Genomic DNA, 16,250 nt, shown 5'->3' with positions numbered 1-16,250 from the left:
GTATTCTGGTGTATGATTATATTATAGTTTATCCATTCTACTCTTAGTGGACATGTTTGTTGTTTCCACTTTGGGGCTTTTACAAACCATACTGCTATGAATATTTCTGTACATGTCTTTTGAGGAACATACACAGTTCTTTTGGGTATATAGAATTGGGTAGAAATGTTGGAGCACTGGATATGCCTATGTTCTTGAGTATATACTCAAACAATATTCTCAAGTAATTTATATCCCCAGCAAAATATATGAGAGTTCCATTTGTTCCACATCCTTACTAATCCATGGTATTATCTGTCTTTATTACTTTAGCCATCTATTTGGGTACCACTCTTTCTTTTTATTTTCATTCTTTAAAAAATATACTGGTTTCATCAAAATTAGAAACTTTTGTGCATCAGAGATCACTATCAAAAGAGAAGAGACAGCCCATGGAATGGGAGAATTTGCAAATCACATATCAAAATGGATTAATATCCAGGATATATGGAGAACTCCTACAATTCAATGACAAACAAAACAACCCAATTAAAAAAATGGGTAGACACCTTGAATAGACATTTCTTTAAAGAATATATACAAATGGCCAATAAGCACATGAAAAGATGTTCACAATCATTAGTAGAATGCAAATCAAAACCACAGGAGATACTATTAATACCCTTTAGGTATGAAGTAATAAAAATGTAATTTAAAAAATGGAGAATAATAAGTGTTGACAAGAATGTAGGGAAATTGGAACCCTTGTGCATTGCAGGTGGGAATGTAAAATGGTGCAGCTGCCATGGAAAACAGTTTGGATGGTTCGTCAAAAAGTTAAACATAGAATTACCATATGACCCAGCAATTCCATTCCTAGGCTCATACTCAAAAGAATTGAAAGCAGGCACTTAAACAGGTAACTTATATCCCAGTGTTCACAGTAGCATTATTCATGATAGCCAAAAGGTGGAAACAACCCATGTGTCTGTCAGCAGATTAATGGATAAACAAAATAAACATACAGTGGAATATTATTTGGCCTTAAAAAGGAATGAAAGGGACTTCCCTGGTGTTCCAGTGGTTAAGACTCCACGCTCCCAATGCAGGGGGCCCAGGTTGAATCCCTGGTCAGGGAACTGGATCCCTCATGCTGCAGCTAAGACCCGGCGCAGCCAAATGAATAAATAAATATTAAAAAAAAATGAAATTATGATACGTACGTGCTACAACATGGATGAACCTTAAACACATGCTAAGTGAAATAAGCCATACACAAAAGGAAAAATATTGTATGATTCCACTTACATGAGGTGCCTAGTGTAGACAAATTTATAGACAGAAATTAACTTGAGGTTACCAGGGCTGAGGGACAGGAAGGAATATGGAATTATTTAATAGGTACGAAGTTCTGTTTAGATGATGAAAAAGCTTTGGAGATGGATACTGGTGGTGGTTGCACAACATTGTAACTATACACTGCCACTGAGTTGTACATTTAAAAGTCGTTCAAGTGCTAAATTTTATGTATATGGTACTGCAATAAAAGGTAGATACCAAGAAGAATGGAATGAAATTGAATTAAAAGTGTGTGGTAACATGAGTCTCTGAAAGCTGTATTTCCCTACCTTTCTTTCTTTAAATTAGCTTGTTGTTTTCAAGCTATTAATGTAGATAAATAAATGTATTTTTATACATTTAAAAAAAATAATAAAATTATTCTATTCACTGCTTTAGCTAGTCCTCTTAAATAGCTGTCTTTTTAAGACCTCTAAGGCCAAATTAATGTTTAAAAACTTTGTGTTTAAAGTTAAACTTAGAGTTATTTTCTAAGAAAATTAACTCGTGAAAGCAGTATAATAGCAAGATGTCAATTACTGCATGTTTAGGTTTTAGGTCTAAATTTAGGGATAATGGCCCAAATTAAAAAAACCAGTTGTCTTTATTATTTTGTATAAAAAGAGATTATTAATTTTAAAAATCCCTATTTGTTTATTAATAATTTAAAGCAGATTTTAGGGTAACAGTGATCGCATCTGCTGCCTGTTTCCAGCTTTAAGGACTGTAGTCAATGTGCCTCAGTGTTCCCTCACAGAGAGGTTTTCTTTGGCAGTCACATAAGGTTTTCCCTCTCCTTGCTCCCATTATTCTTTGACTCCTCATGCTTGTAAACACAGTCTGTGAGCAGAAATGGCATAAGGCAAGAGGTGTGGAAAGATTCCTAGAGACCATTATATTTGATATTTCATATCTTTTGAGGACTCGTGCTTTGTGAAGCACTATCTTCTATAAGAAAATATGTTGATAGTGGTTCTCCGGTGTTTAAGGAAGGTTTTGGGTGGGGGGCTTTGCTGAACTCTGATTCAACCAGCTAAATACATTCATAGGGGTATATTGTTTTATCCTATTACATTATGCTGTAGGTTTACATTTTATTTCTTCTTACTGGAAAAACAGAGTCAAAGTATGAGGGGAAATGGCAGAAAACAGTATCAAGAGTCACCTAATCAAAAGAAAAGAACAAATGGGGTCCACAGCCAGCCAGGCAAGCAGCAGAATCCCTTGATGGTAAGAGTTAACAGCTCTCATGCTAAGAAGGCAGTTCACGCTTTTTAAGATGGGGCAAGGGCATTGGCGAGGCATGTTGAATTGATATATTGACAGGATTTTTATGAACCTGCTGTGTGTGCACTGTTCACCCATTAAAAAAATCTCTGCCTACTCTCAATTATAGGTTTATCACATTGATTCATATGTGCATCTGATCTTTACTTTTTATGTGGGTATTTATTTATCTATTATTTTTTAAATTAATTTTGATTGGAGTATAGTTGATTTACAATGTTGTATTAGTTTCAGGTGTACAGCAAAGTGAATCAGTTATACATATACATATATCCACTCTTTTTCAGATTCTGTTCCCCTATATAGGTCATTACAGAGTATTGAATAGAGTTCCCTGTGCTATACTGTAGGTTTTTGTTGGTTATCTATATGTGGCTATTTAGATATATTTTAATACTTTGGAAGCAGTGTGTAGTCAACCCTGCTTTCTAGACAAGTCCTAAGTATTCTCTCTATATTTTTCTAAATAGAGTCTGTATTATTTTAATGAAGTTAAAAGTTTGGAATAACATCACAGTGTTTTTCTTTTTGTTTTTTTCTTCAAGTAGATAGAATTTAGAAAATGAAAATAAATAAAACAAAATACTCATAGCCAGTGTCATAGTCATTAGACTAGGCTGAAAGACAAATACGTGTGAGCATTTTAAGGCATTTACTTCCATTCTTTTAGTCTGTGTTCCAGAAAGTAATTCATAAACTGGTAAGTCTCCTTGCTTATCTTGCTTATCTTATGTAAGTCCCAGTATTTCTTACCTTTTTTTTTTAAAGATGTATTTATTTTTATTATTATTATTATTATTTTTTATTTTACAAATTTAATCAGTTATACATATACATATGTTCCCATATCCCCTCCCTTTTGCGTCTCCCTCCCACCCTCCCTATCCCACCCCTCCAGGCGGTCACAAAGAACCGAGCTGATCTCCCTGTGCTATGCGGCTGCTTCCCACTAGCTATCTACCTTACATTTGGTAGTGTATATATGTCCATGCCGCTCTTTCACTTTGTCACAGCTTACCCTTCCCCCTCCCCATATCCTCAAGTCCATGCTCTAGTAGGTCTGTGTCTTTATTCCTGTCTTACCCCTATGTTCTTGATGACATTTTTTTCTTAAATTCCATATATATGTGTCAGCATACAGTATTTGTCTTTCTCTTTCTGACTTACTTCACTCTGTATGACAGACTCTAGGTCCATCCACCTCATTACAAATAGCTCAATTTCATTTCTTTTTATGGCTGAGTAATATTCCATTGTATATATGTGCCACATCTTCTTTACCCATTCATCCGATGATGGACACTTAGGTTGTTTCCATCTCCGGGCTATTGTAAATAGGGCTGCTATGAACATTTTGGTACATGTCTCTTTTTGAATTATGGTTTTCTCAGGGTATATGCCCAGTAGTGGGATTGCTGGGTCATATGGTAGTTCTATTTGTAGTTTTTTAAGGAACCTCCATACTGTTCTCCATAGTGGCTGTACCAATTCACATTCCCACCAGCAGTGCAAGAGTGTTCCCTTTTTTCCACACCCTCTCCTATTTTTATTATTTTTTTAATTAATTTATTTATTTTTGGCTGCATTGGGTCTTCATTGCTGCACGCAGGCTTCCTCTAGTTGCAGCGAGTGGGGGCTACTGTTCGTTGTGGCGTGCGGGCTGCTCATTGTGGTGGCTTCTTTGCTGCAGAGCATGGGCTCTAGGTGCACGGGCTTCACTAGTTGTGGCTTGTGGCCTCAGTAGTTGTGGCGCACAGGCTTAGTTGCTCCGTGGCATGTGGGATCTTCCCAGACACAGGGATCAAACCTGTGTCCTCTGCATTGGCAGGCAGATTCTTAACCACTGCACCACCAGGGAAGTCCCAGTCCTGGTATTTCTATGTTGAATTTTCTTATTGTATCTTCACCTATTTTTCTTTCTTTAACAGTGGGTGATAATAGTAATTCCAAGTTTTTAACAAAAGTATTTTCCTTGAATTCCCTAGGTGCTGTTGATTTAACTTGGGGTGTATTGATTCCACTAGCAAGCACATGTTAAAGATCAGTTCACTGTTAGACTACTTGCCCTTTACTATTATTGCACTCCACTTTGGTAGAAATAGTGACAAGAGCAAAGAAGAGTCTTAATAGATGGTCAGAAGGCTTTTAATCTAATTCAACATCTGTCCCTAACAAAAGCTGGACAGATTAAAATGATAGTACTATACAAATGTTAATTCTCCTCTAATTAGTATATAGATTTAATTCAGTACCAATCAAAATCCTTGATTTTTTGGGGGGAACTTCACAAATGACTCATATTTGTCTAAAAGAACTTGAATAAATTTTTTATAAGTTCTTAAAAGAAAGTTAATGATGGAGTACAAGTATATGAACAGCTTATAAGGGAAGAACTAAAAGTGACTGATAAATGTATAAATGTGTAATCAAAGAAAGTAAATTAAAACAGGATGCCACTTTTCCTCATTAGATTGGCAAAGATGAAAAGATAGCCACTTATGTATTGTTGAGAATGTTGAGAACACTTAAAAATTGCTAATTGGTACAGCCTCCTAAAGAGTAGTTTGGCTATATTGAAAGCCTGAAAAAGTTCTTACCTTGTTTCCCTAGAAGAGAAATTTAAAGAATATTCACTCCATTGCTCTTAATTATGAAAACATGGAAACAATCTAAATATCCAGGAAGATAATATTAAATGCAGTATCGTAGATCTATGCCACAGACTACCATGTAGTCATTAAAAGTGATGGTGTAGATTTGTATTTATTGAAAAAGGAATATGTTCATAGTATATACATTTAAAAAGTGGGTTATATCCTTTTTGCCCCACCTCCTAGAGAAATGGAAATAAAAACAAAAATAAACAAATGGGACCTAATGAAACTTAAAAGCTTTTGCACAGCAAAGGAAAACATAAACAAAAAGACAACCCTCAGAATGGGAGAAAATATTTGCAAATGAAGCAACTGACAAAGGATTAATCTCCATAATTTACAAGCAGCTGATGTGGTTCAATATTTAAAAAAAACAACCCAATCCAAAAATGGGCAGAAGACCTAAATAGATATTTCTCCAAAGAAGATATACAGATTGCCGACAAACACGTGAAAGGATGCTCAACATCACTAATCATATGTATAGTTGATTCATTTTGTTATAAAGCCGAGACTAATAACACCATTGTAAAGCAATTATACTCCAATAAAGATGTTAAAAAAAAAAAAAAAAGATCCTGCAGGGCAAAGGCAAAAAACTACAATGAGGTATCACCTCACACTGGTCAGAATGGCCATCATCAAAAAATCTACAAACAATAAATGCTGGAGAGGGTGTGGAGAAAAGGGAACCCTCTTGCACTGTTGGTGGGAATATAAATTGATACAGCCACTATGGAATTTCCTTAAAAAACTACAAATAGAACTGCCATACGACCCAGCAATCCCACTACTGGGCATAAACCCTGAGAAAACAATAATTCAAAAAGAGTCATGTACCGCAGTGTTCATTGCAGTTCTGTTTACAATAGCCAGGACATGGAAGCAACCTAAGTGTCCATTGACAGATGAATGGATAAAGAAGATGTGGCACATATATACAATGGAATATTACTCAGCCATAAAAAGAAATGAAATTGAGTTATTTGTAATGAGGTGGGTGGACCTAGAGTCTGTCATACAGAGTGAAGTAAGTCAAAGAGAAAAACAAATACTGTATGCTAACACATATATATGGAATCTAAAAAAAAAAAAAAGTGGTTCTGAAGAACCTAGGGGCAGGACAGGAATAAAGACGCAGACGTAGCGAATGGACTTGAGGACATGGGGAGTGGGAAGGGTAAGCTGAGATGAAGTTAGAGAGTGGCACGGACATATACACACTACCAAATGTGAAATAGATAGCTAGTGGGAAGCAGCTGCATAGCGCAGGGAGATCAGCTCGGTGCTTTGTGTCCACTTAGACGGGTGGGATAGGGAGGGTGGGAAGGAGACGCAAGAGGGAGGAGATATGGGGATATATGTATATGTATAGCTGATTCACTTTGTTATAAAGCAGAAACTAACACACCATTGTAAAGCAATTATACTCCAATAAAGATGTTAAAAATAATAAAAAGTGGGTTATAGAATACTATGTATAGAATAATTCTGTTTGTTACATAATTATATGAAAATACATTCACACATATCTTCATAGAAAAAAAGCTGGAAAGATGTACTGGAATGTTAATAGTAATTATCTCTGGGTTGAGAAATTTAATGAATAATTTTCTTGTTTTCTGGTGTTTCCATATTGTATGTGTAATCAAGAACTAAAAACAGTTTTAGGCTTAAAAAAATAAAAATAAAAATAAAAATACCGGGCCTCCCTGGTGGCGCAAGTGGTTGAGAGTCCGCCTGCCGATGCAGGGGATACGGGTTCGTGCCCCGGTCTGGGAGGATCCCATATGCCGCGGAGCGGCTGGGCCCGTGAGCCATGCCGCTGAGCCTGCGCGTCCGGAGCCTGCGCGTCCGGAGCCTGTGCTCCGCAACGGGAGAGGCCACAACAGTGAGAGGCCCGCATACCGCAAAAAAAAAAAATAAATAAATAAAAATAAAAATAAAAAAAATAAAAATACCAATGCAAGGTGGGCATGGTGACTATATGGTTTAATTCTCTTCCTGAGAAATTTGATAATATATCTCCTTATTTATAATTGAAATAACTGGAGATAGTGTGTTGTGTGTTTGTGTTTTTTAATAGAAATGTGAAAAAAAACTTCATCCACGAAAGCTTCAGGATACTTTTGAAACAGGCAAGTCATTTTCTTTTTAAAATTTCTGCTGGTTGGGATTTTGTTTGGTTTTGAAGTAACCTTGATTTTAGTGGTGCATGATGAACTGTGATAGATAAGCTGAAAGAGTTGTACATGGTCTGTAGAGAGTTCATATATATGGTCAAGTTCTCTAAATATGAAACTGGCTAAAATAGATTTATTTAAATTATTTGCCCTTTCCCTGTGCTATTTCTTTTGTGAATGTGAAGCCTTGGTGCTGTGCATGAATATTGTAAATAAATAAATAATTGCTTAAGGGTTAGACAGGGAGTAGACCCAAGTAATATAATGGTGAGGAGAAACCTCATTCTCACATATATGTAAGGGGAGTGCTAATTTCAGAAGGGAAACATTTCCCCCTTACTTGAGGTAATGATCAACTTGTTAAGATGATACTAAGGATAGCTTTTATTAAAATGACATTTGGGGGCTTCCCTGGTGGCGCAGTGGTTTAGAGTCCGCCTGCCGATGCAGGGGACACGGGTTCGTGCCCCGGTCTGGGAAGATTCCATATGCCGTGGAGCAGCTGGGCCCGTGAGCCATGGCCGCTGAGCCTGCGCGTCCGGAGCCTGTGCTCCACAACGGGAGAGGCCACAACAGTGAAAGGCCCGCGTATCCAAAAAAAAAAAAGAAATTAAAATGACATTTGGAACTTCTCCATCCTCAGTTATGAAGAGTAGGTGTGTGATCTTATTTGGAAAGTAATGTTGAGGAATGTAGAAAGCTCTTTGTAAATACTGATTTAATATATGTCATTTGGAAGTGCAATAGGCTATTTTTTTCTTCGGTGCTGTTTTGAATGGTATGAAATTCCCTGTGCAGTAGGTAAGCATTTATTTACCATCTAGATTTAAGGCTTTCATATAGAAAACTCTTAAGAATTGAGAAGCATTATATTTTCTTGCATTACTGTTTATAATTTAAGCAAGATAGAAGCTATTTTAAAAGAGATGCTTTGGGGACTTCCCTGGTGGTCCAGTGGTTAAGACTCCGTGCTTCCAATGCAGGGAATGTGGGTTCGATCCTTGGTTGGGGAACTAAGATCACACATGCCTGCAGCACAGCCAAGAAGAAAGCGAGAGAGAGAGATCCTTTAACCCTGTTTTGGAAAATTAAGTGTAAGAAGAAGTTGGAACTATCATTAAGTTATGGGGATAGAATTCCTCTTAGTTGGACTTTTCTGGCCACCTTAGGTGGTGTGGGCATGATAGGCTGATAGTTGAAGTAATGTAACTTCAGAAATCAATTATTTCACAAAATCTTTAAAAAGCCATATGTTTAGGAACATTAAAGAAGGCACACTATAATGTATATCCAACTTAGTTGGGCATGATTCAGATATATAAAATTTTGAGTTGTCTTGAGAAGGAAGTATAAAAGTGTTCTTATCCTGGGAAACCTCATATCAGACTTTATTTCTGCCTCAACCTTTCGGTGTCTGTTCCAAACCTACTTTCCTGGTCCAGGTCCCTGTTCTACTTTAAGGGGGGGGGGAAAGCCCCAATAAGTTGGAGTTCTGTTGTACTATGATTTTGAAAATTTGGATTTTTCTTTAGGTTGACATACACCCTGAAGATTTGATAACCTCCAGCTTTATTTTTCTAGAATTGGAATCTTTACAGATCTTACATTGTAATTATAATCTTTATAATGTTTACATGTTGATCTCTGTCAAGAAGCTCCCCTTATGTTGGCACAAAATACAAATATAGGTGGTAAACAAAGGTATGCCCATTTTAAAAAATATTTATTTATTTATTTTTGGCTGTGTTGGGTCTTCATTGCTGCACACGGGCTTTCTCTAGTTGCGGCGAGCAGGGGCTACTCTTCATTGCAGTGCACGTGTTTCTCATTGCAGTGGCTTCTCGTTGTGGAGCATAAGCTCTAGGTGCACTGGCTTCAGTAGTTGTGGCACGTGGGCTCAGTAGTTGTGGCTCACAGGCTCTAGAGCGCAGGCTCAGTAGTTGTGGCGCATGGGCTTAGTTGCTCCGTGGCATGTGGGATTTTCCTGGACCAGGGCTCGAACCCGTATCCCCTGCATTGGCAGGCGGATTCTTAACCACTGCACCACCAGGGAAGTCCCTAGGTATGCCCATTTTTGAAAGCAGGTGAATATTAAGGGTCTTAACATAAAGGCTGAGATTAAGATTTTGAATGTTTGTTTGGAATAAGCAATAATAGATTAGAAATTCACTTGAGTACCAGTTAAGGGAAAGGAAGATATTTTGGTGGTTCTACTTAGGTTAGATTTAGAGTGTGGGGAGATGAATATATACTGCACATGAATTTCTTTATAACAAAAGGTGAAGGGCAGGATTTGATTTCTTACTAAGTTACTGAGCTTATTTATTTTGTTTTTTAAGCAGATGCTGTATATGACTTACCTTGCTCCGGTGAAGACCAGTTGCTAGAACATGCCGAGGGCCAGTCTGTGGCATGTAATGGACGTTGCAAGTTCCCCTTTTCATCCAGAGCCTTTTTGAGTTTCAAGTTTGACCATAATGCTATAATGAAAATCTTGGACCTTTGATAGCAACAAATGTGTTGTGGAAGTCTCAAGATCAGAGACTTGTTGCATTTGAGTGGGTGTCTCTTTGAGCCTTACCTTTCTCAGGTGTTTTAAAGAAATGCAGGGAGGCAATGTTGTTTCTGAAGAGATGTTCTATGTGCAGAAGAGAAAGTAGAAAGAAACATGAATTTGCACTGTAAATGCAGTTATAACTTTTTATACATATGTACCTTTTCAGTGTTTGGCTAATGAATTTAAATTGCTTTTTATGAGGGCATTTTTTTCTGTGTGATTATGGTTTTTATTTTGTATTCTGGTCAAGAAAATAGTATTTGAGTCATCACTAATAGCTAAGTTAATGGGAATGCTCCATCAACCCATTACAGTGATTGTATTGATACTACTAGTTTCCTTATTTTGAAAATTTTAAAAGAAACTTAAAATACACAATTATTAAATGAATACAAGAGCTGAAATGTCACAGAAGTCAAGATTGCAGGTCATCTGCTTTGGTGGCATTTTGTGCCTATCTCTGCTTCTAAACACTTAGGTTTTCTAATCCTCCTCTGCTAGGAGTTTTGTTAAGGTTTTATTTAGAGTCAGCATCTGCTATATAATGTTCATGTTCAAAATGAACTCTCAGCACTTCATTAAAGGACAAAGTCCTCAGCCTGGAGAGGGATTGAGTTGGTGGGGCGGGGAGTTGATGCTCTAATTTGAAATTGTGCTGTGTGCAGTCAGTGAACCTGGGAGACCGTGGAGAGAGGGTAGTGGGGAGAGAACACGGGGGCTGGGACCCCGAAACTGCTTTGGTCACATCTGCACCATCCTGTTGCCAGCCCTTTAGTATCATATGATGATTTTGTTCTTGTGAAACTTTATTCTGTATTAAGTTGTATAAATATGTATGGAATACTGACATTATTAGGTTTTACATTGCATCTCAGTGTTCATCTTTGGAAACTGATGGTATATTAGGTTCCAATTTGCAGTAGTAGCAGAGACTGACACACTTTTATTAGCATGAAGCCCCTAGATGATGGAGCCAAAGGGAAGGGTATGTAGTTTACCCAAGTACAGATAAAGCATTTCACTAGGGGAGGATCAGAACATGGAAGTAACATGTGTAATTCACTCCTAGGAATGTATTTTGCTCCTTTAGGATTCTTAAATCCAAATAAGGATGGCAGTGCCCATTTAAAGAAGGATTTTAGCTATATAATTGAGGACAATCACCAGGGCTTTAAGGGGCTTTAGTGTTTGGGCTGCTTCTAACCTCATTGAAGGTGTTTCTTTGGGGGTTGGGGGGAGAGTGTGAGCATATGCGTGCATGTGCTTCTGTCATGTTGGTTTTAAAAATCTTTTTTACATGTGGTATCCACAAAATATATCTCTGCTTGTAAATTTTATTGTAGAAATCTTTATTCTGTATAGATAGTCTATTTAATAGGGGTTCTATTTAACCCGGTGGGACTTTCAAAAGAAGTGCTATTGTAAGGAGTTCACTTGGTATTAATTTGCTTTAGCTTTTCAATGGCTTGATTTTAAAGAAGAAATTCTATTTATTAATACAAGTGTCACCCTCCTGGTGCTAAGCAGGATAATTCAGTTATAGCAGAGTGTTTAGAATTAGGTTATTCACAGTCCTGCGTCTTTTAATGTGACAAATTTGTGAATCCTTCTGTAACCTTTTAAAAATGCATTATATGATTGCATTAGGAAGCTCTTAATTGTTCTTTCCAAAAATACAGCTGCTTTGCTTGGGTTTCCTTGAGCCGTATTTTTAGTTGGTCCCAGCATTCCAGATTTCTGTTAAATTATGAACAGAAACAGTAAAAACTGTTTGCCTGGCAGGTAAATCATTTTCACTCATATACTGCCATCTGGAAACTGTTTAATTTTTAGTGATTTTTTAGGGCTTTTCCCTTTTTAAGTGAGTGCTTTGGTCAGTCTTTCTGGTGCCTCAAGTTGGAACTTTCAGCTCTCGATACTAAAGCAGAAGAGATTAGTTACCAGAAGTATGGCCTCCAATGGTGTTGAGCCTTTTCAAGAACCAACAGATTATCTCTTTTCGATAATGGTAGTTTAACTATGGTTAAATATTATTGCTGTTGTGCTGCTTCATTTAATGCACTGTGGGTGGAACAAAATAAGGGTGTTGTTGGAGTGGAACTTTGGTAACCTGAGGCTTTTAGCTCTCTTGACAGTTTGAGATTTAAAAAAATGTTAAAAGATGCGATTTAAAGTTTATGTGTGTGATGTGACTTAACTATGCAGAAAATGTATAAGTTGGATGTACATGTTTTATGTACTTCTGCTATACTTATTCCCTCAAACCTGTGTATTAAGTTTCTCAGTGTTCAGGTTACCTTGAGAAAGGCCATGCTTAGCATAGAACTAGCTTTCTCGATTGAGAAATTTTAGCATGGTTTGAAGAAATCAAGTGATGAAGGAGAGTGCTGAATATGCAGTACTTTACTTCTGTGTGCTGCGTTTTAAGAAGCTAGATGAGAAAAGGGTTGGCTTCATTATGTTTTATGTCTTTGAGAGAACAGGTCTTTTCAATCCGCTTTTTCAGTGTTCTTATGTTCCAGCCTTATATGTTCCAAGGTTCAGTGCACTGTGAATCTTTTATTTTTTTAAATTTCTTAGGTGCTTTTATGTGTAACTGTAGTAATTTGTAAGATGTTCAATGAATTGTTTTTGTACTTAACCATTGTAATCCAGAAGATAGGGGTATGGTTTACATGCTTTCACAAATTTTTGTTCAGAAATAGCAAATGAATGGTTTTAGGATTACAAACAGTGATGCTCTCCTGAGACATGAGCATTTGGGTAAGTCTGAGAACCTAATAGAACTCTTTTAGCATGGGTGAAATTTAAATGAAGATGTTTGAAAATTAAGTTGGATTTTCATGGTTATATATAAAGGTGAGTTTCCTGTGCTGTAAAGGAATGGTGGTCACTGCTTGCTGCTTTGAATATGGATATCCTTATTTTTCTATTACGTATCAATTAGTAAGTACAGATGATGAAGATGTATAGCAAAATTAATTTTATGCTATGAGATTGGGTTGGTATTTTGTCTTTTAAGTCTTTAGTAATTTGTATGTTAATATAAAAAAAAAACTCCTCAAATCTAAGTGAATAGCATCCTTCCACAGGATTAAATTTTTCTATAAAACTTAATACATTGTGGTAGTCTTTAGAAAAGTTCAGGTCTGACTGCATGTGTGCATTAAAAAAATTAAAAACATTTCATACGTATTCCATCACCTTTTTTTTGTTTGCTTGCAACAGTTAACTTGAACAGTAAGGAGCAAAGTCAGTTAAAAAATTAGACTTTTTGCCGAGTTATTTTTCTTACTCTGATGACATCTCTTGGCTTTTTATCTTTATTTTTGTACCAGTGGACCTCCCTCCACCCACTCAGAGATTTTGTTTTGATTGACATCTATTGAGTCTTTGTATTCCCTGAGGCAGTATTTTCTTCGCATATTAATCATAGTTAAAAGGTCAGATTTGTTAACATTTTTCTAATTGAAGAAAAATAAGTGTTACCTAGCAATTCTGACTTGGATATTTTCTAGCCTGGGGAAGGGGGCTCACATGTCACTGTAACTTTAGATTAATGGTGAGCAGGACAAAGTCTTGTTCCATCTGAAGGTATCAATACCCTGTAAGTACCTGTCTGTAGATAAATGGGTGTTAGTAACAGTTTTGTTAAATTTTATTCCTGATCATTTGGTAAAGCCTAGAGTTCCTTATTTTGTATTCTGTCCTTAGACTTTAAGATACATTTGTATAGTTGCCAAGAATTCTAAAAATGAGATTATGATGGGCTTTCTCAGCATCTTTTTCTTCTTAGAATTGCGTTGCTCTTGAAGTTTGTACTCCTCTGTCATAAAGATGGCAGATTGCAGATGGACAGTGTAGGCTCTGTCCCATGCTTTCAAAGTAGAGCTCTGGATTGCAGTTTCAAAAATATGATAGGTTTATTATTATAGAATAAAAGTGCCCTGAAGGAAGAAGATAGCTATAGTTGCTGGGCAAAGAAAGCATGAAGAAGAAATTTTAGAAGATAAAATCAATTATTGAGTGCTGTATGATGCACGAGGCTAGAAATGTGATCATTGTCTAGCCCAAGCAGAGTCTAATATATGTGGCCATTACCAAGCGTTTTCTGGCTCTGGGTATAATTTTTTCTAAGTATGGTTGCCAAGCAATCCAGTAAATCTAACGTAATTTTTCTCACTTTAATGATCCACGTTCGGGAGTCTGGTCCTTCCTATGCTGATTAGAAGTACACGGCTTTCTTACAGAACACAACCCAGAGTACACACAGCCATAGTCAGCTGTGTGTAATAGTCACTTCACATGGTAGCCATACCTTTGTCCTGAATAGTGATCCTTTCCGTCTAGTTTCCTGTTGCAGACAGTATTTATTACTGAATTGGTGGTCTGTAGCTAGGGAACAGAGTAAAGCTACCTCCCCTGCCTGGGAGTGGACTTGAAGGGTTGGCTTCCACTGGCTTTGTTGCTCAGACTTTAACATAAGGTACAGAGAAGTGTAAACAAGAAACTACGATAAATTAGGAAAGTTTTATCTTGAGAAAATGTTCATAATTTACTCTTTAATCTGGGTTCCTTATGAAATCACCAGTAAAGAGATTTCATTTGTCTTGGGTCTTCTGTTGTTAGCAGAGGGCATGGTCTAGCTATGGTAGCTTGAAAGCACAATCTTAGAGGAATTAACCTTAACAAGGTTGCATTAGCTGTGTAGTGCTGGTCAAGTGTGCTCTGGGAAAGGGATTGAATGCAGAAGTCAACTGCCTATGTTTGTAACTTTGTTTTGCATGGACCCTCCTGTTAGTAGCCTTTAATCCTTCAGTCCAGTGGAAGAATAAGGCCCTGAACATATACTTGATGCTTTTTTGGTGTTTGGGTGTTCTTTTGGTTATTGGCCTCTGTCCAGTGAGTGCTGTTTGAAGACCTGTTGTTTCTTAATCCCTTTTCTGGGGTGACTGATCAGGAAGCGGCCATTGAGTCTGCCCCATGCCACCTGTACCCTGCCCCTACTTCCCCCCTCCCAGTGCCCACCCCGTGTCTTTTTTTTTCTTTTGGTAGAAGAATCTTTTTTTTTTTTTTTTCTTCTTGTGATGCATCCCTATGGTGAATCTGCCCCTGTGGGAATTTACAAGCAGTGATTGCATCTTAACTTTGACCGTTGGGCCATGAGCAGTTAGGAGGGCTGTGGATGCCTGTGCTGTTTTATTTTAGTCTCTCATGCAGGTAGCTGTCACATTGGTTTGGGAACAAAGGAAACTTCTGTGTAGTTCTAGGGCAAAATGGGCAGTATTCTGCTGGTCTTTGAGAGGTGGTCTTAGTTAACATTCTTAGGTTGTGGACTTTTTGATGTAGGATGTAACATTTTAGTGTACTTACAATGAATTGAATCTGAGTTTCTAAAACAATCTATAGCTGCAAACGATGGTGTGAAACATTTTTGGCACAAATCTTCATTGTTAGTCATTTCTTAAGCTTTAAGATATTAGCTAGATCTTTGTAAAATGATATCTTCGCTTACTATGCTTTTGTGATATTTAGGAATAGATTGTGGATGGCAGGAAATGGAAGCAAAGGTTCTCAACTGTGAATGAAATTGAGAAAGGTAGTAACTATTCCTCAGCAGTTTGGTTAGATGTGTTAATACTGAATACTTTTGGAACAAATGAGTAGCCGTACTCTTCATGTCTTAACACATATGATATGCACTGATAGAAAAGCACAAAAGACCTATCTGCAGAGTTTCTTTGTGCATTTCACTACTGTCCTAGGGCACTGTTGTCTCTGGTGGTCATTTTAGGTTTGTGTTTGGATCTTGCACAAGTACCTTTTAATTTCAAATGCGAGAGCCCAAAGAACTGATTCTTTAATTTTACTTTTTTGCTAATTTCATTTCAAAATTAGGACAGGAGACAGGTAACCTGACTTCCATTTTATAAATATTATAAACTGTTTTTCTTCAGTAATAAATAGGGAAGGAAAATAAAACCATGAACTATTTTGCATATACATATATTTGTGTATATATATATACACACACCATATACATATTTTTTCTAATTGTTTTTGAAGTTTGCCTATTAGCTTAATACTTTATAAAAAATTTGTCTTTGCTAAGTATTGATTCATACAACTCAGATTTTTAATTTTGCTTGGTTAATGAAAATTTAAAAGTCTTATTTCAGAATAAAATGATTAATCAAATGGAATTATGGTTCATGTGTTAACTAAAGTGACCATCAAAATAAGGGCATACAG

At 36.8% G+C, this 16,250-nt stretch overlaps 1 protein-coding gene across 2 annotated transcripts in view; it reads left to right on the top strand.

Moving 5' to 3' along the window:
- The window catches only part of DCP2 (decapping mRNA 2), a 51,309-nt gene extending 35,320 nt beyond the window's left edge, over positions 1-15,989 (top strand). The window contains exons 9-11 of one of the 2 annotated variants that reach the window (XM_060093240.1): positions 2,437-2,547; positions 7,345-7,396; positions 9,784-15,989. In XM_060093240.1, coding sequence (XP_059949223.1) covers positions 2,437-2,547; positions 7,345-7,396; positions 9,784-9,947 — 327 coding nt within the window. In that variant the 3' untranslated portion in view covers positions 9,948-15,989. The remainder of the gene's footprint in view (positions 1-2,436; positions 2,548-7,344; positions 7,397-9,783) is intronic. The other variant, XM_060093241.1, reaches the window with a different exon arrangement.
- The last annotated feature ends 261 nt before the right edge of the window (positions 15,990-16,250 follow it).

The sequence above is a fragment of the Mesoplodon densirostris genome, chromosome 3 (genome assembly GCF_025265405.1).
Source record: "Mesoplodon densirostris isolate mMesDen1 chromosome 3, mMesDen1 primary haplotype, whole genome shotgun sequence".
NCBI lineage: Eukaryota > Metazoa > Chordata > Mammalia > Artiodactyla > Ziphiidae > Mesoplodon > Mesoplodon densirostris.
The sequence above is the reverse complement of the archived record's forward strand: the minus strand, read 5'-3'. Positions and strand labels throughout refer to the sequence as shown.